This window comes from Ahaetulla prasina, chromosome 6 (assembly GCF_028640845.1).
Source record: "Ahaetulla prasina isolate Xishuangbanna chromosome 6, ASM2864084v1, whole genome shotgun sequence".
In the NCBI taxonomy this organism is placed as follows: domain Eukaryota; kingdom Metazoa; phylum Chordata; class Lepidosauria; order Squamata; family Colubridae; genus Ahaetulla; species Ahaetulla prasina.
Genome location: NC_080544.1, coordinates 43,567,798 through 43,590,692, shown reverse-complemented (window position 1 = coordinate 43,590,692; position 22,895 = coordinate 43,567,798). Strand labels below are relative to the sequence as shown.

Genomic DNA, 22,895 nt, shown 5'->3' with positions numbered 1-22,895 from the left:
ACAGATACAGTGAGTATATTGGTGAAAACTAGATTTATTTACTTCTTTTTTCTTATCCAATGCCTTCAGTTTAACTGGTGTTTCTCTGCTCTGCTTCCCTAAAATACAGCCTGATGAATATATATTTATATATATATTCAAGTTTGATATCATCTATTTTTATCTTCTACTAAGGAAATGCAAAAACATAATTTAAAGCTAAAATTCAGTTCCTTTTTGTGTAAACAAAGCTATCTTATCAAACATTAGATTACCCGTCATATAATCCAGGTTAGTGTATAGCAGTATTTATCACTGCTACTAATACAACAGAAGTGTTGAAAACATCAAAGATGTATACTTCCAATGATTGCCGAAATAATCCAATATTAAATAGCGAAAAAAGTATTTTTAATTTTAGATATTTTAATTTTAGACATTATTTCAAATTACATAATTTCAATCATAGAGTTTTCAAATGTATTACAGCTACAGACATTTTTTAAGTTCAGCAGCAAGATCCTGGGGGGTAGGGCGACTGGCTGTACAATTTACTAAGATTCCTTCACTTACAAGAGCTTCAGCTGTTGTTGGACCTATAGCAGCAAACTGAAAAGAGAGCCATGTTATAGGATTTATTTATGTATTTATGTATATAGAAAAATAATTAAACTTAAAATAAAACAGAGAAGTGATGGAAAAAAGCAAGATAAAATCCAGTAGAGATATGCTTGCTGCGTTGGCCATCAAGCCTGATTAAAAAAATGTGTTACATGAATTTATGGCTTTCAAATCAATTTTATGATAGATAAAATTTAGATAAAATACTATGTCTCAAAATTCTGGTGTAAAACTTACCTTAATTTGGGAAATGAAATCACCTGACAACTTCAAAATTTGCTTCAGACAATATTTGACACCGGAAGGACTGAAGAAAATAACACCAGCAGGAACACCCTGTCCAAATAAAAATATTGAGAGGGGGAACAGATATTTCTTTGTTTTCGGTTTTCCAATACTCGTAGACTTTTATGACTCTTTAAAAAGATAAGTTGCTTCAGAAGTTAAAAGTCACCTTCATTCCTAATCTAGCCACATGATTGCAATGGAAATGGCATTGTATTTTGTTTAGCAAAACCACTACTACCAGATCAAACAATGGCCACTTTGAAGCTGGGAAGCACATTTGGCATGTTGAATATGTGAACTGTGAATGCTGTCATATAATGATTACCAGAATGCCTGTCAGTTCACAAAGCCATAGAAATTCTCCCTCAGTAGCCTGGCAAAATATCTCCAAGGCATTTGCTTAGTCTAACCTCTGTTCAGTGGTAACTGTACCAGATAAATAAATGGAAGACAGTACCATCTTGAACTGCAACGTGACTTAGAAAACAAAATACCTCTTGGGAGAAGTAATTCGTCAAGGATTCCTGGAGGTCAGGATGTTGACTGGTTTGATAAACAGTAACAGATTCCAACATAATATCTGTAATATGAACAATGAAACTTAGTTGTGATTTAAGTTTATTAAACTGTTTTCAATTCAAACATGAATGGAAATATATTTAAACCAAAATTCATTCTTTTCTTCTACCTAAAATGCAGACAAAGCCAGCTGATCATGGAAGCAAAATTCTTATCAATACTTTAGAGGTGTATTGTCACAGACAGTATACAGATTTTGAATAATTTAAGACACTATGTGGCCATTTAATCTTTATGAAATGATGTTACCAGAACACTATCGAGGGATATGATCAAAACAGAATAAAAATCCTATGACATACTGTATAATACAAATGTGAAGATTTGTAAAAGGATTTAAGAATAGTTGGGCAAAGAAATTGCTCAGAGAAGAGAAAAAAATGCTAATTCTAACCAAATTCAAAATGTATTCTTTCTAAAGGTACCAGGTAAAGTCTCATATCAACCTTGAAAGAAACAGAGAAATTCAAATCACATAATAAAATGTAATGACTGGGCAATCTGTCTCAGAATAGATAATGAAAGCATTTTAGCAATAATAAAATGACATTAATTTGGAAGTATTTCTACCTACAGATTATGTGACAATTCATTATGTGAAAATACTCAAAAAGATAGATTTGGAAGGTCCTTGAACAAGCCAATTTCCATAATTCCAAAATTATCATCTAAACAGGCAGCAATAATATTAACTTTAGCTGGATAAAAATGTGCCTCTAAAGGAAGCAGTCATGTCTGATTCAAAATCTGGATTACTATTGATCAAAATTAACATATTAAATGAACAAGGTATTTGGTTAATGAAAACTGGTTTTTTTAAATTAAGTGGAATTATGCTTATGGATGAAAGATTCTGTTGAAATTCCAGAGTATACAGTATTTGAACATAATAAAACATCAGACAAAGAAGGATTTCTGTCTTTTGGAAGTAAAAAAAAGCAAGATTTGAAAAGAGGAATAGAATTATTGAAACAAAGGAATAATTTCAGAGTTAAACCATATGGGAAAGTAAATTACATACTGTATATACTGAATTCTGATGAGGTATAAAGTATATACAGTCTACTCTACAGGAACGTTCTCTGTACTCCATGCTCTGCACCTCAAGCAACTGATTGTGTATGTGGGAGAATCATAACTATATAGCAGAGGAATATTTTCTAATGTATAATTTTGTGAGGATATATCACAGATTTTTCACTGACTGGATGTTTCCAAGATAGGAAGAAATGTGACACAGTTTGATGGATCTGAAGAATTTGTTTTTGTTTTAGAACAATTAGATTTAGAACAACAACAACTGTGATTAGTTTATTGCCAGCAGATGGTAATCATAAAGCCTATTTAGGCTTTCTTCTGCTATTTAAAAAAGGATAAAACCAATTAACCATTATAGGAGTGAGATGACAGATCAATACTCCTTTCCGGTGTCATACATATTGATATAAATGGCACACTATTAACTTTCTTTCATTTTTATGCTGTCCTTAAAAGAATTAATAAGCTGGCCATAATTCAATGTTTTTCTTGTCAATGTTGTGAAAACAGGCATCTGTGCAAGATTAATTATGTGTAGGGGTGACAGAGAAAACACAAGTGAATGTCATCTCAAATATGACCATAAAAACTTGTTTTCAAGATCACTGCCATCATTTTAAAAATAATGAAACAATCGGCATATTCTTTATGCCAAAGGAACTTGGTTAGCAAACATAAAGAGTGGCTCATCTTTGACAGCTAAAATCCTCTGAAGTGTTTGAGTGACAAGCACACTTCAAAAATAATATAAGCGCTGTCAGGGCTATTACTAAGGGTTGTTTGTTTATTAGATTTATCCTCATTTCAATCAACAAACTCTAAGCACTTACAGTAAATTTTATTTATATGATCTTATGTGTATCCATTTTTCAAGAATTCAGGAAGACTTACATCATGCTCCCTTCTCCCCACCCCACAATAACCACTAGCCTATGTGGTTGGATGGCTACAGAAAGAGTAACTGGCCCAAAATTATCCAGATATCTTCTATGGCTGAGAGGGGATTAGAACTCTGGTTTCCCTGCTCCTACTTAACACCCAAACTCCTACTCTCACTGGCTCTCCTATAATAATACAAATATAGCAATTATAATATAAGCTAAGTTAATAACATTATAGTAATATTAAATTAAAATGGCACCAATCAATGAATTTCCAGCCAAGTCCTTGCCAGCTTCCAGAAATCTGTATGAGGGGGCCCATTCTCTCCTTGTTATTACCAAGGTTCCCTCAAGCCCACTGCTATATGCCTCCCAACAGGTGAAGTGCCTTAGCAAATGCTGTCTCCCTATGCTGACCAGGTGAATAGAAGCTTTTTGGAAAAAAAGGACTACTTATTTTTTTTTGCATAGGAACTTGGGAAAGTATCATAGTTCAATTCGGAGCATTGGTCTATCCTAGCCAGAAAATATTTTTCCCATTAATTTTTTATTTTATTTCCAAAGTTAAAGTACAAACTCCAAAGAAAAGAAGAACAAAGAAAAATAAATTCTAGACTTTGTTCCTAGCCAGGATTTTTGGACCTTACTGGTACAAGCTCCTAAAGGTATCTGGCAGGATTTTCTTCCACCTCTATGTGGAGATGCTAAGTATTGAATATGAGTTTTTCAGCATTTCTTCTATAATGAACCTGCGCTCTGAACTTGTTTATTCAATGTATATAGTTCCCCATTTGCTGGACGACTCTTAAAATTCCTAAAAGAAATGTCAGTCTTCATAAGATCATCTGAGTCAAGATGTTATTCCCTATGTTTTAAACAACTGGGGCTTGTTGTTTAGGTTTTTTCATTACACTTTCGTAGAAGTGAGGTGACATTAGAGAGATTAGGTTGCACAGTAATATACAAACCACGGCTATATCTTGTTTGTAAGCAGATCAGTTCATTACATAGAACGAGAAATGGAAAACAACAGTTGCTTGTCTATAACTATGCATATTGTTATTCTAGACATTGTTAGAACATTCTAGAGCTCAGCTGCATTTTGTCAGGCCCACAAGAGTCCCATCCACTGCGCACACTTGGATACTTAGTTTTTTTAAGATCCTCCCAGAACAGACATGGTGACTAGAAGATATAGTCTTTTTTTAAAATGGAGTTGAAATCAATTATATGAAAGTGAAGGTAATTAGGCAATTTCCAAGCTTTAGATAATCATGTTAATAGCAGCAGTGTAGAAAATCATTTTGACAAGACTGACTTAAGGCCCCATTAGGCTTCTCTGTGCTTATGGGGCTCCAGAGTAGCCAATTCCTCTGCTTTCACTCTATTGATACTACTGGCCTCCACATTTCTATGAAGTTTCAGAAAATCTGGAATAGGTGCGGAGAAAGACAATGTCAATGACCAAAGGATTATTTTAAAGAAGAAACGGGACAATGGATAGCTCAGTCTTGAAAAAGAAGACAGAGGAGAATACTTTCCAAATACCTACAGGACCGTCATACAGAAAGATTTGTTATCTAACAGCCCAGAAACTAAAACACAGGTGTCAAACTGGTGATGTCATGTTGTTGTCACGTGACATATTGCAACCTTTTTCTCCTTCGTTAAACCGGGGATGGGCGTGATCAGCATGTGATGCATCCAGGCCACGGGCCGCCAGTTTGATACCCCTGATCTAGAATATCAGATAATAATCTTATGTTACAGAAAGGCAGATTCTGGAAAAAAAATGTTAAGAAGCCTGAGAGTAAAAATGAGGTAGCAGAACTAATCACTGAGGGAGATAGTGAATCCCCTTAACTAGATCTATGCAAGCAGAGTTTGGAGAGCCATCTGTGGGGGGAAGTTTCGATTTTAATTCCTGCACCATGAAGAATTGCATATTGTGAGACTTTTTCCAACTCTTTGAGGTTATAATTTATTATTTTTTTAATCCCACCTTTATTATTTTCTATAAATAACTCAAGACAGCAAACATACCTAATGCTCCTTACTATGTTCTCCACAATAACAACACTGTGCGGTGAGTTGGTTTAGCTTAAGAGTTTCTTAGAAAACTACTCTCAAAAGTATGTTTTATATCAAACCTTTGTCCTTGAGCATTGTTGGAAGCGTTTCCCTTTTCAGAGCACCACATGGAAAAAGAAGAGGCAATGAATTGGATGGCTCCCCTGTTTAAGAAATAAAAAGGGATTTAATTCAGAATAGCATTTTAAGCACAAGCAGCACAAAGCAATGCTTTAAAATGGCCACTCTAAAACACCGTAAGAAGTGCAATGTATTTGACTCGTATGGTTACAATTGCTGGAAACATTTAATGCTTAAAACTAAACACACATCCCATAGAGTAGAAGCTATTTAGCATGTAAATTAAAAATGAATCCATTGCCGAGTTATAGATGTTTGCCTAAAAAGATCTGGCAAAAAGATTAATTGCCTTGCTATTCTTGTGCTATTCAACAGAGAGCTCGGAGCACAATGCTTCTAAACATTTTAATACATTTTCTCCTCCCATTCTGCCATTTGGCATTCTTCAGACTTCACATATAGGCACACATGTAGAAAGTTAAAGACTCAATTCAGCAGGATAAATTTGTCTTCTACACAAAAGGAAAGGTCAAGATAGTCACAGGAAGGAACAGCTTGCTTTGAAAAGAGCTCCCAATTTATTTTATTTTTTATTTTATTTATTTGTCACAACAGTATATATAAGCATAAGCATGAAATAACTATATGATATATAAGCATATATATAAGCATAAGTATGCAATAACTATACGAAATTGGATACAATCAATTCTAATTGGTGTTTCTGTTGTTATTGACTCCAGCCAACATTTAACCTTAGGACAGACTGTTAATTGGAATTATATCTATCGCTTTCTCATCTTTCAAGATATATTCCCATAATCACTAGTTCCGCTGGAACAAATACTGTTTTGAGATTAGCGAAGAAGGATTTTTTTAAAAAGAAAAATAGTTCTTTGCTTATTCACTTCCATGACAGTTTTTCCTCATTAATTTTAATATTCACACAAACCATGCCTACAGGCTTAAAAACCTTAAAAATGGCTAGATTTCAGATAGCAGGTATTATCATTAGTTCTTGTGTTTTCGATGTTTGTAGCCAGAATGGCACCACTCACGTAAAGACAGCAGATAGCACTGAGGCGTTTTCCCCCAAGTGCAAACTTAGTTTCAGTGCAAATAAACATTCAGGAGAAAAAATGAAAGGGAAAGATAAAATTAGCTCCATGGATTATTTTATGGTAATAGTTGGAACAGAAAATCGGGAAGGAAGGATAAAATGTAAGAGATAGAAGCATTGAGGATGGCCTGAAAAGAATAATTTGATTGAATTGGGCAGCTATAGAAATTGATTGATTGATTGATTGATTGAATTGAACGAATAAATAAATAAGGTAGATGGGGGCAAAAGATTAGTAACCTTTGGTGCAGTTAACCTGCTATATAAAAAGGAAATTCTATTTTTTTTTCATTTTTCGTGGTCCTCACATAGCCAAAAATGGCATCAGCTAGACAAAAATGAGAGATGTCAGCACACAGCTTTAGGGAGGAAAACTTTGGGAGTCAACCCAAAGGAGGCCTAAGCACATCGTTGGACATTGTAAGGAGAGCAAATGCAATTCTTTGTTTTTATTACGTTCTATTTATGGATAGTCCTCATTGTACAACTGTAATGATAATGGAGCCTACCCATTATGGTCATATGACGTGACCGTTGTAAATAGGGTCAATCATGTGATTGATCCAACTGATCCACCTTTTTTTAATGGGGATTGTTACGTGAACACTGTGGTGAAAAAACGAAGGCCGCTGTCATTAAGCAAACCCACTGCACTTCCCAACTGCAGTATGGTGCAGCTTTGGTGAATATCGGAAGTAACTGATTTTCAACAAAACTTGTAAAACATAATCACATGACCCTGAAAATGGCCATAAATATGACTGTGTTGCCAAGCGCCTGAAATGCGGTCAGGTGACCTCACAGACTGATATGAACAAGGCTTGGATGTGAACATCAACTGGTAATTTCCAATATGGGCTTGTCCCATCCCGATGGTGTTCTGTATCTCCAGCAAGAGTGCAGTTATTATGTCTCATTTGCTTGTGGTGCCCTTATAATTGTAAGGGATTTAAAGGCAAGTGAAGATTTGATTTTGATTTTGTTAAAACCTGCCTTTTTATTAGCATCCCAAAAGCATCACTTGCTTCGTAAGAGCAAACAGTGTCTCCAATTCAGAGATGTAGATATTTCTATCAGATTTGTATCCTTTTGCTTACAGTGATTCATGTGTGAGGGAAAATGGGAAGAAAGAGAACAGACCTATTTTAAAAACCGGTTGATATATTTATTTTAAACATTATAAAATATTTTGCCTTTGAAGATTCCTAATTGCACAAAATCGAATAATCAATGGATGGACCTTATTAAGATCTAATCATTTTCATCAGAATAACCTTATGTTTTATTAGGCACCACAGAGATGTCAGTAATATGAAGCAAAAAAAAATTGAGGCAAAATGCAGAGATAAAAGGAAAATACATTAACATCGCTGCTTCTGAAGGCTTAAGCCAATGTGATTCCTGAGAAGGAAAGTTAATCCTTTTAAATTGGTTTAGAACAAAAGAATAACATTTTGATAGCAGTAGACAATTTAACAAGGACAGATCGTATAATGTTTTTTTCCTGTATAACCACCTACATGTGGCATTACATTGTAAAAAACCTGTAAGATTTGTCTTGGGAAAAAGACAAATATTGATGCTACCTATTTAATTAAGGGAGCAACTAACCTTTTTAGCACAATAGATCAGCCAAAGCCAATACCAAAGACAAAGCTACTTGAATAACAGCAACTGCCCTTGGATCCAAACTAACAGTTCTATTTTGGCCCAATGCAACTGAGAGAGATAATTTGAGTGACTTTGGTTTATATGTTCAAACAATTGTAGAACTAAAGTGCTGTATGAATGATGTATTTTAAATTTTCCACTATCAGTTACCTTTGTTTTAATTAACATGTAGTCCTTGTGTTTTCATAAAAATTTCAGGAGAAATGGAAATAAAAATTAAATAAGGAATTAAAATTTCAGGAGAAATGGAAATAAAAATTAAATAAGGAATTGGCATGCTGTAAAAGGAGGCACACATCTTTAGCCTTAACTTACACAATATCTCCACATGCTTAGTACTGCTGCAGATTCAATAGAAGTTTTTTTAAAAAATCAAAATAAGAGGTGACTATAGCTCATGCATTGTATGAAAGTAGACTGACTGGCTCGGTAAAAAGAAAAAGAAATCTCAAGAGTTGTAGAAAGTGTTATAGGAAATCAGAAAGGATAGCAAGGAAAATAATAAGACAGGATTACTTCTGGTAAATGGTTGCTCTGACACTGGCCAATACCCACTGCGTTGGGTATTACATAAATAACACCCTCCATAACAGCCATTTTGGGGAGAGCTTTAACTGACATGCTCTCAAAATGCCAAATGTGACATTTGGTCCAAAAAGTTGTTTTTGACATAGACAAAAAATAACTAAGTCTTCTCTTGGCAAAATAGAAGAAAATCATGCTACAGCAAATGGCCTGCATGACTTCTCTTTCTTGCAAATGATTTTTGCCAGAGAAGATTATAGACCTCCAGAGCTCCAGACCTAACCCACAATCAGGATGCTTCGAGTTCCAAGTGGTTTATTAAGCCGGATTCTCGGCATACAGTGAGTTCCGAAAAATAAGGACTAAAGTTTGCGCTGGAAGCCTCTGCCTCCCAGTGTCTTTTGAAGGCTGGAGGCATGCCCTTCAGCTTCTGGAGCAGCCAACCACCCAGCAGGCCCAATCCTCTGTAAAAAACCTGTAAGATTTGTCTTGGGAAAAAGACAAATATTGATGCTACCTATTTAATTAAGGGAGCAACTAACCTTTTTAGCACAATAGATCAGCCAAAGCCAATACCAAAGACAAAGCTACTTGAATAACAGCAACTGCCCTTGGATCCAAACTAACAGTTCTATTTTGGCCCAATGCAACTCAGAGAGATAATTTAAGTGACTTTGGTTTATATGTTCAAACAATTGTAGAACTAAAGTGCTGTATGAATGATGTATTTTAAATTTTCCACTATCAGTTACCTTTGTTTTAATTAACATGTAGTCCTTGTGTTTTCATAAAAATTTCAGGAGAAATGGAAATAAAAATTAAATAAGGGATTGGCATGCTGTAAAAGGAGGCACCCATCTTTAGCCTTAACTTACACAATATCTCCACATGCTTAGTACTGCTGCAGATTCAATAGAAGTTTTTTTTAAAAATCAAAATAAGAGGTGACTATAGCTCATGCATTGTATGAAAGTAGACTGACTGGCTCGGTAAAAAGAAAAAGAAATCTCAAGAGTTGTAGAAAGTGTTATAGGAAATCAGAAAGGATAGCAAGGAAAATAATAAGACAGGATTACTTCTGGTAAATGGTTGCTCTGACACTGGCCAATACCCACTGCGTTGGGTATTACATAAATAACACCCCCCATAACAGCCATTTTGGGGAGAGCTTTAACTGCCATGCTCTCAAAATGCCAAATGTGACATTTGGTCCAAAAAGTTGTTTTTGCCATAGACAAAAAATAACTAATCCTTCTCTTGGCAAAATAGGAGAAAATCATGCTGCAGCAAATGGCCTACATGACTTCTCTTTCTTGCAAATGATTTTTGCCAGAGAAGATTATAGACCTCCAGAGCTCCAGACCTAACCCACAATCAGGATGCTTCGAGTTCCAAGTGGTTTATTAAGCCGGATTCTCGGCATACAGTGAGTTCCGAAAAATAAGGACTAAAGTTTGTGCTGGAAGCCTCTGCCTCCCAGTGTCTTTTGAAGGCTGGAGGCATGCTCTTCAGCTTCTGGAGCAGCCAACCACCCAGCAGGCCCAATCCTCTGATCATAGGGCCGCCAAGAGTCGATCAACAGCCTGTTGGACGGCTTGCAGGCAATCATGATCAGTTGATCTTTGGCTGGCTTGCATTGGCCTGGATCAGCTGTTCGTCAGCTCCACGTTGCTTGCCGCTTTGCCGCTTGCAGATTTAGGGTTTGACAGACAGTCTTCCCACCACCCACTTCCTGTGCTGCAGTCCCTCCCCCCCAGGTATGGTAAACCCTGGGCCGGGGTTTAACACTTTAATTCGGTGAAGAAGCAGGCTTCCCCCTCCAAACTAACACTACATTTTAGCGTTTATATTTCTGCTGTGAAATGCCACAGGATGCTTTTTTTTTTTGCTATTGTTGTTGATACATATTTCAAGTATAATGAGAAGTTTTTGGAACTGCTTTCATTGTTACCCAGAGGAGAAAACATTGTGTATTTTATGTAGACCATAAAATTAGATCATTGTAACATATACATACTGAAGATGATACACCTGTCATTGAAACTTATGTTTCCACTTACGGGAGCAAATGAATCCCGCTAGTTTTTCAGCATTTCCACAATCTTCTCCTTGTGGTTTGAGACCTATTTCAGTTACTGACAGGAAAAGGAGGAGGAGGAAGAGGAGGAGAAAAGATAAGTCAATAAAGAAAATGAAGGCTTATTTTACAGTCATTTAAAAGTAGAATTTTGTTTTAAAATTATCCTATGCAATCCAGAGACATTGTCAACTATGGAGGCACAAGAAAATTGTGTAGCAACATGGTTAAATCACGTTAGTTGTTCACCCTAATTTTGGTAACCAGATCACTGTAATTAGGCAAAAGATTACTTTTTTTACATGTAGTATGAATAAAAATACGTTAGCATTATACTTCGCTGAAAAATATGGCTGCTGTCTCATCTATTTGGTTCCTAATGTTATTTTTGCAGTAACTTAGCCTCTCTGTAGAGTACAATCATTACAAAAACCATAGCAGGTTTACAATCTAGAAAGACAATGAAAATATGAGATTATATTGCTACAAAAGAGAACATTTTCAGATGATACTTAAAATAAGGCTGAGTTAAATATTTCATGCACACAAATAGCCATAGCTCCAGTGGAATTGAAGGGGGGAATATTTGATGGCTTTTAAGGAGTGGATCTATTCAATGTATTTTTAAAGCTGAAATTTCAGACAGACAATAATTTTTTACTTGCCTTGCCTTTAAAAACAGAAACTGCTTTGTCTTTTAGTATAGAATGCCATTGCTGAAACTCAAAATGTGGCAATCAAATTAAACTGCCTAGTGTGAATTTTATTTACAATGTTTAGCAAGGATGAACAAACAAAAAACAATCAAATGTCCTACTCTTCTAACCAATTTCCTTTATTGTTCCTCACCTATAGGCAAGAGTCTTGCCAAAGGAAAGCAGACTACTTGCATTATAAAAGCATATACTCTGGGAACAAGGGAAGAAACTGTCTTAACTCTTTTTCTCCCAGGCAAATTATCTAAACTGCACTGTCATTTGTCTTCTAGAATGCACTCCCTCAATCCTGGGAATCCGACAGCATCAGGTGAATAAATGCCCAGAAACCATTTTCTAATGCTATAATAATTGTAAAGTAGTTTCCATATGTATAATACTGGGGACCAGTGGTGGGTTGCCCCCAGTTTGGACCGGTTCTATAGAACCGGTAGTAAAACCGGCGGGAGGCTCCACCCACTGACCCGAACATCATCAAAAGTGATCTGCGCATGCATAGAAGCTTCGTGCATGTGTGGGCACGATGCGAACCGGTAGTAAAGGTAAGTAGAACTCACCCCTGCTGGGACCATGCAACATAGTTTATACATAACAATGTATTTTCTCCTCTAACACATCCTGACAAATAAATAAGGCATCAAATGGTCAGACTGGTCATACTTATATGAGCAGTCTGACCACTTCAATGCCTTACTTATTTGTTAGATCTAAATCCCACCTTTCTTTCAAGAGCTCAATGTGACTTCCATTTTATCCCCACAAGTGCAGCCTTGTAAAGCATCCTAGATTAAGGGAGTGTCTGGCCCTAAAATACCCAGTCATATTGCATTACCAAGGGAGGACTTCCTTCTGGGAGACTCCAGGCCTGGATTGCTGCCCTAGAGTTTTAGATAAACTGACTGAATTCTTGATCTGCCAGAGGGGATTAAGGAGAAAAGAGTAAGACAATACATTTGCTAATCTTGTTTTTGTCCTGCAGCCAAAATAGAGTTTATCTGTTAAAAAGCATGATGTAAACTTGTCTTAAACGTTTTTATATGAATGTGAAAAAGTGGCTTACCTAATCCAGCAGTAGCTTTCCCTACCACATAAACAGGTTTAGTATTCCATTCTTCTCTTAGATACTTCTTCCAAGCTAAAAATGAAACAATGCATCTGTCACACTTCATGCTATGTTAAGACATAAGCATTAGTGAACAAACCACAATAGGTGGATTCAAACAATCTACTAAAGTGTGTAGGTCAACTTCCGGCCAGCATATATTTGATGTTCTTATTTCTATTGCCAATGTGCAGGACTTAACATTTGTTAGCAGAGATTTGGAGTTGCCAATTGTTTGACCATTCAGATACATAATCTAGGTCATTTTGAAGGGTAATAGATTTGTCTGTGGTGTTGAATAGTTTAATATCGTCGGCAAAGATGATGCAGCTGCTTATAATTTGATCACAAAGGTTGTTGATATAAAGCAGAAAGTATGTTTCTGCCTTGGGGAACATTAGAAAGCTGCCTTGGGGAACACCGCTGTTAACAGGAGCAGGATTCCCTATTTTGACCATTTGTTGCCTGTTTAACAGGAACGCAGCTATCCAATTATGCAGGGGTCCAGAAATGCCATAAGATTTTAGTTTTAGAAGTAGTTTGTCGTGTACTACTGAATCAAAGGCTTTACAGAAATCTATGTAAATTGTGTCTATTGCTTTGCCCTGGCAAAGTTGAGAGGTCCAAATGTTTTTGCAGTGTATGAGTTGCAGATTACATGACAAATTTTTCCTGAAACCAAATTGCTTATTAGAGAGTAGGGTATTTGTTACAAAGTGGACGGTGATGGATTGGTTTATGATGGATTCCATGACTTTATTTATTTATTTATTTATTTATTATATTTGTATACCGCCCTTCTCCCGAAGGACTCAGGGCGGTTCACAGCCAATAAAAACAACAGAAAACATATAATACATATAAAACAGCTAAAAACAGTATAGAAAACTTATTCAATTGATGGCCTAAAACTTTTAAATACAAATTTAAAACCCCGTTTAAAACCCCTGATTTAAAACCCCAATTTAAAACTATGTTCACGCTAGTCCTGCTCTTCGAAACAACAACGTCTTCAGCTCGCGGCGGAAGGTCCGGAGGTCGGGGAGTTGACGAAGCCCCAGAGAGAGCTCGTTCCAGAGGGTAAGAACGTGATGCAGCAAAGAGAGATTGTCTATAATTCTCAACAAGGCCGGGGTCATCTTTTTTGAAGATCGGTATGACCGTTGCTAATGACCATATGTCAGGCAAGGAGCTCATTCTAAAAGATACTTCATAGATGGTGCTTAGAAGTTAATTATGCTCACCTTCTTTTTTACAGCTGTCCACTAGGCATAATTTAACAGCTTCTACTGCTCTTGGACTGGTAAAAATTAGTCCACGGTATTGATCAGGATGAAAAAGCTATTTGTTGAGGAGGGAAAAAATAACAGAATATTCACCATCAAGAAATCTTACAAAGTAAAGTGTTAGTTTCAGTATTATTTTCATCAAAATCTCAATACATGTAAAAGCACTAAAATTTGCCATTTTAAGAAATAATAGGATACCATTATATCAAAGCTTTGAAAGTTTATTGTGTCAAACTGAGTGTCAACTCTGAAGCGAACCTGACTGAAGCCATCTTGTGCTGGGTGGCTCATATTTGCCACCAAGCCAGAAAGAGGAAAGGGAGGGGGGAAACCAAATGCTTTCTTGTGGGAACCAAGGTCATTGAAACAGGTTGCCGTTGAAAGTAGAGAAGAGCCTGCCTTCCATCTTCATTGGACAATGTGACCGGTGACACTTGGGAGGGGGTAGTTTGATTCTTTTAATTAGGTGAAAACTGTGGGAACTGTCACATGATGTGATGCCGATATGATATATTCAATAAACATATCCTTTGAGGAAACTATCTGCCTTGGAGTTATGCTCTCAATGGGTGCATTACTCAGAATGCTGACACTGAGACTGGCATATGGAAAGATTCTAGGGCAGATAATAAAAGTGCTAAATTGATAAGCACTTTGAATATTGCCTTACACACTGTAAGCCGCCCTGAGTCTTCGGAGAAGGGCGAATATAAATGTAAATAAAAAAAAAAGAATATAATACACGGATCATTAGAAGACAACATAAAAGCTATCAAGCTTAAAACTACTAAGACATTTTTTTTTGATTGGGTAACTAAATATACAAATAGTATATTTTCAGAATTTTAAATTGTCATGGGGAATTTTGAGAGAACCTAATGAAAATGTTTTTAAATAATGCTATGAAAATTTTTTAAAAAGTCAATTAAATAAAATTAAAGGAAAGTGCTTCAGTAAGAGACAAAACCCCTACCGCCCATCATGAAAGCTGGAATGCCCACAAGTGGGCGGTAAGGACCAGGTTGACTACCACTGGTGTAAATAGTTAAAAAGGTTTAAAACAAGGATTTCACAGTTCTTTGATCCTGAACATTGACCAGTTCCAATAATAGTAAAAAACAGTAATCTTTGGAGATTTAATTGCTATATTAATACATACATATTTGTTATTATATGTTTCCAGACTCATAAAGCAGAGAAACCTAGGTAGACTTCTTCCCTCTGTGCTTTCCTTAGGAGTTTTCATTCAGAACCTGCTTAAAAGTTGGTTGGTCTTAAAATCATTTGTATTGCTTGTATTAAATCTATACAGTTAGTCCTTGACTTACGAGCACAATTGAGCCCAGGATTTCTGTTGTTAAGTGAGATGCTTGTTAAGTGAGTTTTGTCCCACTTTATGACCTTTCTTGCCACAGTTATTAAGTTGTTAAGTTAATAACACGGCTGTTAAGTGAATCTGGCTTCCCTATTGACTTTGCTTGTCAGGAGGTTGCAAAAGGGGATCACATGACCCCGGGACTCTGCAGCCGTCATGAATATGAGTCAGTTGCCAAGCATCTGAATTTTGATCACATGACCATGGGGATGCTGCAAAGGTCGTAAGTGTAAAAAACGGTCATAAGTCAGTTCTTTTCAGTTCTGTTGTAACTATAAATGGTTGATAAACGAAATGTCATTAAGTTGAAGACTACCTCTATTTAAAGTTCTGTCCTCCCTTCAGAAATGCTGAAAATGGTGCTCATTGTTGTATCGTAAGTTAAAATATCCCAATGATAAACTGTTTTAGTCTAGTTTCATTCTCTTCCCCCCTCAACTCCCACTTTCGATGGTCTTGATGGTAAGCTTGTTTCAGAGATTTAGAATTCAAATTTGTACTATTATAAATTATACAAAATTATACAAATTAATACAAGTTGGAAGCAAGTCTCTTTACAACCAGCGGGAGAAACTTCCAAATTAACATAAAATAAATATACTAAATGAAATTCAATGCATATGCTATACTCTTTTAAAATTGTTTTCAATCTGATTGTTTTTTAATGAATGTGAGCTATCCAGAGATGTAGACGAGTGGGCAGATATATAGATTGAATGAATAAATAAATTTGAAATTAAGACATTCTTAGGTTTATAATTTGTTCTGACTACCAAAATTAGATGTGGTCACAGTACTTCAACTCCATGATAGTAATTACCCCTCTCTCAGAATATTAGAACATTAAAGTTAATTGCAGAGCACCAATAAAAAGGGAGTCATTCTTCATCCAAAGTATAGAATTTGCTGCCAGGAAAGATGCAAGCCACTAAATGATTTTAAAACACGACTGACAATACACATTGGTGAACGATGGACCTAATGCAGCCATCAACATGTACAATTATATTTACTGCTACAAGCATTAAAGATCAGTTCTTATAAAGCAACAGTAAAAAGTGTTTTGTGAGTTTTCTGAATATATATGATACAATACCATATGCTCAGAATACTGAGGTAAGAGGTTTTGGCCTGGATTAGCAAGGTTCTTCTTATATTCTTAAAATCTATTATAGTTTTCTCTTAATTCTTGATTATCATAATATTAGGATAGAAGAATTTGTTATTACCAAACTGTTAGGAATCAGATATTTTTGCTTATCTATTATAATTCACACAACTACAGTCATACTTGACTTACTACAAGTGTCCTGTCCTCAATAGGATTTATAGCATCAACATTTAAATTGCTAACCAAATAAACAGAATGAAAGGAAATGTAAATGCATAGTCTCAATAGCATGGGATATTACTAGAAATAAAATTCAAAACTTACTTTTTCAGAGAAAGTTTGAAGAGAAATAAATTCAAATGCTAAAACTGGAATTAAAGTTGCTTTGAGTCCATGTGAACCGAATTCCTTTAAAAAAGAAGTACAGATTTTTATGGACAAAAAGAATCCCAATTGAATTATTGCCCATTACCCATTGAAACACCTAAAATTATGGAAAATTGAATAGAATAGAATTCTTTATTAGGTATGTGTGATCAGAAAGTCAAGGAATTTGTCTCTGGTGTATAAGCTCACACATATAAACAGCAAGTAATAAGTCATAGGTCATAATCATAGTTACAATCATTAATCATAAGTTACAAACAATAATTGATATAAATCATAAGAAACCAATAGGAGAAGATAGCAGGAAAGATGAGAAGATGAGAAAACATGAGAATATAATAAATGTGAAGTTTCTGAAAGATACCCTAATTAATTCATGAGCCTCGAGCCAAGTTTCAAAAGAAATCCAGTCATTTATTAGGAGCAACATTCTGGCAATTACCCAAATAGAGTCAGCTCTGAACCCAAGTAATTTGCGGGCTCCCATGACCCTGTCTCCCCTCTCCTCCCTGGGCATATCATAAATCACATTCTCCAATGGACCAGATTGGCGGGCTGTAAAACCCCCACTCCTCCTGCTGACTCTGGTAACCTAGAATACAATCTAGAGAAAGGCATGTGTGGAATGTATTTTCAGTTGGGGCAGCCAAGCAGCTCCGTCAATTCTCCCCACTCCTGCTTATGGCAACTTGAAAGCTGGTCTGGAAAGCTTTGGAAGTTGACAATGTAAACATTGCAGTATTTTTAAATTTTGTTTTTTGACTAATCAAGAACCTGTGAGTTTTAGCTATGGCACAAGATTGTCTGTCCCATGTTATTAGACCTGGTTGAGCAACCATCTTCTTTATCCATAAAGCAGTTTGATACTAACAATTTTCACTAACAAATGCCTCAGCCCAAGTACCTATCTGACTCTGACCTCAACTGTAACACCTAACCTAAGTCTGAAGGTGTATTTCATCCCAAGTCTCTGCTCTTGCGATTTCTTGCCTCTGGAAAAGTGGTGGAATGCTCTAATGCTTGGGTCATTTTGCTGATCTAGAGAAAAGAACAGTCCAAGTATGGATTTGGGAAAATTTTATGTCAGCAGAAACATAGGCATTTACATTTTACAAGTACTTCTGGTAATTCTTAAAGTATTGTAATAAGACAATTCAAAAATTATATAAATATCAATAAACAGCACTGAAAATAAAGAGAAATATAATCTAGCCATGAAAATTATTTCACAAATAAAATCATGCCGGGGGAAAAAAAACTATGGTTTGGAAAATAATAGCTAAAGTCATATTTCATTTCCCTCCCCCACCCCACCCAAAGAATATATATGTATAAGACTTTGGCAACAGCTTCTCTGACCTGTTTTCATTGTGATGTGGAAAAATGGCTGAATTCATACTAACAGTGCTGCCCATGATTATACATGCTAAGTAGATTACTTCATTAAAAATTAATTTTAATGCAGTTAGTCTATATGATGTAAAATGTGGAAGCTTTTCTATGACCCACCCCCCTGCATTTCCTTTATGTAGGAACAAAAGTATTATAAGAAAGTCAGATGTTAAAGGCATTATTTACCACTTCTACCATTCATTCTAATTTAAATAAGGAAGGAGATTGTTATATGAAAGCTAGCTTTATTCCCGAGCGAGGGATAGTCTAACAGATCTTCTATCTGCTGAAATACTGAACAGTGAATTTGAAAATGGAAATAAATCTTCAGTGTAATAGCGCGCCAAATAAATATTAGGTATTAGCAGCCCTTATCTTAAACAGTCATTATCTGTTCCTTGTTAATATGTGTCTTACTTCATAAAGTGCTGATAAATTATTATGAGAGTTTATGTAGGAGAAGGCAATTTTTTGACACTTTGGTAGAATTTAAAATATAATCTGTATATTATTCACCTACGGTACATCAATTTGATAAAATGTCATGTATTTCATTTTCAGAAAATAATTCCTATAAAGTTGAAAAGAGAGGCTACAATTTAATACATTTTTACAACAAAAATGAGTTGCACATTTAATTACTTCTAGCTTACTGGTGTCACAACAGTGGCCCTTAATTCATAGCTACCACGAACTGTAAAATATTATTTTCAAAAGACAACTGAAAAGAGGCACAAACAACTTAACACATTGTCTGAGCTAGACAAAGCTGGAGGGTTGTTTTTTTTAATCATTCAATTCTTAGTAAAATGTTACTTGTTCAGTACATCCATTACGCTAAAATGAAGAATTACATTTTGGATGAGCTGGAATGCAATTCCAACACAAATTTTCTTCTTAGGTTACTCACCTTTATATAAGAATCTGGTCCACTATTACTTTCCTTTGGATCTTTCAGCAGCAACACTTTCATTGTTTACTTGTGAAATCCTTGTAATAGGGAAGCACAAAATGGAAATAAATCTAAATTAGAATTCTTTTCTGTACAAGAGTTGTACCAGTTAATGGTCACAAGAAACAGGATAATTAACAGTAACTAAATGCTGTTGGTCACAGGGTGAGTATGCACTTAATGTGCACCTTCTGCAATTGCTTATCAACCCTGATAAGGCTAACAAAATGCACGTCGTTTTTTAATGATACAATATGCCTTTACATCCTGAAAGGAAAAGGTGAAAACAAGTTGTAGTAGTGGCAAATACTGGTAAAAAGAATTTATTTTACAAATATGCAGCATTCCAATTGTAAACTGTGTATCTAGCATTTAACTGTGTAATATATAATTTTGGACATTCCAGCAAAGTGTTAGAAGAGTCTGTAACCACTGTTGTAATACATATTTTCCAATACCCTTACAGTATTTGCATGTTGACACCTAAACAAGCCCATCCCAAATGATGTTGTCCTGCACAAAAGAGATAAACTATGCCTGCCAAGAGGTTTCAGATATACTCCAAGTCAAATGTGAACATACAGCTCTTTGTCAAAGCAAATATTGCAGTATTTGGCAGATAACCTAAGGTCCAGCAGCAGAGACATCCATTTTGTTTAATGTATTAGGGGCCAAACCTAGGGGATGTTCTCTTTTCGTAGCATGAAAACAGTCTCAATTCCACCAGAAATTTTCCAGAGGTCTAGGTATTTATACATCCGCGTACTTCTCATCTGCCTTTCAAATGTGTGGCTAATTTACAGTATAAAACACACAACAACATTAAAACCATGGATTTTAAATGAGCCAATTAAAGCAAGTTAAACTTAGACTGAAATAAAAGTAGTGGTATTTTCTAAAAATGTGTGGCCGGATGGTCTTTCCTGTTGTCAGACTCATTGGCACTGTTGTTAGTCATTGGAACAGTTTCTGTACAGCAGAACCTTGCAGCCTCTCTCCTAAATAGTTAGGCCAACTAACCTTGGAGAAGGTGAAATCATTCGTGAAAGAGAGAATCAGGGGCACTGATCCTCAAAATGGTATCACCAACCCCCCCGAATTCTATCACCAATAGTTAGGTAGCATAAGCCCTCTACTAAAAGGTATCTACGCAATCTGACTTTAAGCAAATGCAGATGAGCCTTTTCAGAGGCCACTTTGATCAGCACTAAATGGCGGGAAGAATTCATGGGACTCCTTATTTGCAGAGACTTGCAAGGACCCACAACTTTCCTCCCCCCCACACTTTATCTTTTTTAGGCCTTTCTTGTCCTACCATCCAGTCAGAGCTGAAGAAGCTTCTTAGATGAGAAGCGAACATCTTCAAAGAAAAAAACCAGAAAGTCCAATTGCCTCTTGAAAAAGAAGAACAAACATGACCTGGATGACTGAGAATCTCCATAGACATTTGTCAAGCTATCCGTTTCTTGGGAACCATGTTGCAAGTGGTACCCTTTATGGCAGCCGTACTTAAAAATACCAATGATAAATTTTAGAGTAGCATGTATACTTTCCTTTTCTTAAGCTCTCAGACCAGAAAGATGTACAACTGTAACACTACATCAAACCATAAAAGTATGTCAATAGCATTATCAGTGTACCAGGTTTTACACAATTTATATTGCCTCACCCTCTTCTTGGTGGGAAAATTTTTCCAATTATATCCTGAGGGATGTTTTTACTCCTATTGATCACCAAGAAGCAACCTGCCCCCCCCCCACTTCAATGGAGAATACATCTATTGTATTATGTACTGTATTATAGAGGAAAGTAAATTAAGGGGCGTGCATAAGAGCACCAGCGTGCCTACCATTCCTGTCCTAATGTTCCCTTTGGTTGTATTCAATTTGTGTGGTTATTTCATGTTTATACTTATATATATTGTTGTGTTTTGACAAAATAAATAAATAAATAAATTTATGATCTGGTTGGAATGAGGTGCAGATGAATTGGATGGATAGATAGGATCAGAATACATAGGATCAGGCCAAAAGCTTCCCTATAAAAACTGGAGATGGATGGGGTAAGGAATAGAATTATCTAAAGCACTTGTCTAATATGGGAATAATACCAGGCCAAATTAAAATAATCTTCATCACTCAGATTATCTTGTCTCCCATTTGCCATAAGCAAAATACTGGGTTATGTTTTAAGGATGACTTTCAAACATAACTTCACCATAATATTGTGCTGCTCTTTTCCTGACTTTAGGGAAATACTATGATAAGAAGAAAATAATGAACAGGATACAATGGTATCTTATTCCTCATTCTCCCACAGAAAAATAAAAAAGACTAAAAATCTCTTTTCCCCTCTCTACTGAATGCAGTATTTCTCTCCCGCTGTCTCTTGGGGGGGGAGGGGGAGGGGAGGTACTTCAATTGCATTATGTTCTTAGCTTGTGTTAACATGAGATCTCCATGCTTGAAAAAAGTATTTGTTTCTTTATACATGTATTCTACCCAGCAAACCAATCCTTTGGGGCAAAATTCAAGTCATACCCATAGTAAATAATAAAACAAAAAAAGCCAAAACTTGCTGTCATTGGAGGTTGGCTACTACCAAAAGCCAATCGTACACCAGACATTGACGTTGCACGCACTGTAGTACAGCGCACTGCAATGCGTGCATTGAAACACACATATACAGGTAGTCCTCAATTTACAACAGTTCATTTAGTGACTGTTCAAAGTTACAGTGGCACTGAAAAGTGATTTATGACCATTTTTCACATTTATGACCGTCGCAGCATTCCTACAGTCACGTGATTTACATTCGGATGCTTGGCAACTGATGCACGTTTATGACGGGTTGCTGCATCCCGGAGTCACGCGATCCCCCTTTTGGCGCCCTTCTGATGAGTAAAGAAACCAGATTCACTTAACAACCGTCCGACCAATTTAAGAAACCGCAGAGATGCACTTTAACCAATGTGGCAAGAATCGTTGTAAAACAAAGCAAACTCACTGAACAAATTTCAGAGCAATACAAATTTCTGATCAATATAAACGTCGGGCTCAATTGTGGTTCTTAAGTTGAGGACTACTACCTGATTACAGAAGGCTGACTGTATTTCAGAGGCAAAGAGGCAACAGCCGCTGGCTGTATTGAAGGGTTACACACCCCTTTGCAACTCCCCCCCCCCCAGGTCGTCCAAAGGCTCCCCCAAAGACAGGTCTCCAACCTTGGCAACTTTAAGCCTGGCGGACTTCAACTCCCAGAATTCCCCAGCCAGCAAAACTGGCTGGGGAATTCTGGGAGTTGAAGTCCGCCAGGCTTAAAGTTGCCAAGGTTGGAGACCCCTGCCCTAAAAGACCAATACAGAAGCCAAGCTCCGCCCTAGACCGACGCCGACAAAGTGGAAGTTCCGTTCCCGAAACGCGCGCTCTACCTACCCTATCTAAGCCTGCCAAGCCGGTCATTGGTTGAATAGGTGCTGCCCCCCTTCTCCCCCCACTCCGCCCCCGCCGTGGATCCTCCCCACAGGAGGCAGCGGCTCCGAACCACGACGAGACTCGTCGGCTCCTCTCCTCTCCTAGACCGGCTCTCCCCTGTGCTTTCGCTTCCCCGCCGCCAGCGTTTCCGGCTCGCGAGCGCATGCG

General features: G+C 36.5%; 1 protein-coding gene across 2 annotated transcripts; it reads right to left on the bottom strand.

The window, feature by feature from the left end:
• Positions 1–36: 36 nt before the first annotated feature.
• Positions 37–22,757, bottom strand: UROS (uroporphyrinogen III synthase). 2 transcript variants are annotated; one of them, XM_058188324.1, is made up of 10 exons: positions 22,689–22,757; positions 19,213–19,292; positions 16,848–16,931; positions 13,993–14,089; positions 12,707–12,781; positions 10,914–10,988; positions 5,537–5,620; positions 1,383–1,468; positions 838–936; positions 37–588 (listed from the first exon to the last, which is right to left on the bottom strand). In XM_058188324.1, exons 2-10 carry the CDS (start codon positions 19,273–19,275, stop codon positions 469–471), a joined length of 783 nt encoding a protein of 260 aa, XP_058044307.1. In that variant the 5' UTR covers positions 19,276–19,292; positions 22,689–22,757; the 3' UTR covers positions 37–468. The 2 variants fall into 2 exon arrangements, 1 of the variants encoding a protein (XP_058044307.1); XR_009155727.1 differs by lacking the exons at positions 37–588; positions 838–936 and having other exon boundaries at positions 1,430–1,468; positions 10,885–10,988.
• Between the last annotated feature and the right edge of the window lie 138 nt (positions 22,758–22,895).

Coding starts and splice junctions, on each gene's coding strand:
- UROS (XM_058188324.1), bottom strand. CDS start 19,275: ATGAAAGTGTTGCTGCTGAAAGATCCAAAGGAAAGTAATAGTGGACCA. Junction 14,090..16,847: donor TTCAAACTTTCTCTGAAAAA/GTAAGTTTTGAA, acceptor CTCAACAAATAG/CTTTTTCATCCTGATCAATA. Junction 937..1,382: donor CGAATTACTTCTCCCAAGAG/GTATTTTGTTTT, acceptor TTATTTGGACAG/GGTGTTCCTGCTGGTGTTAT.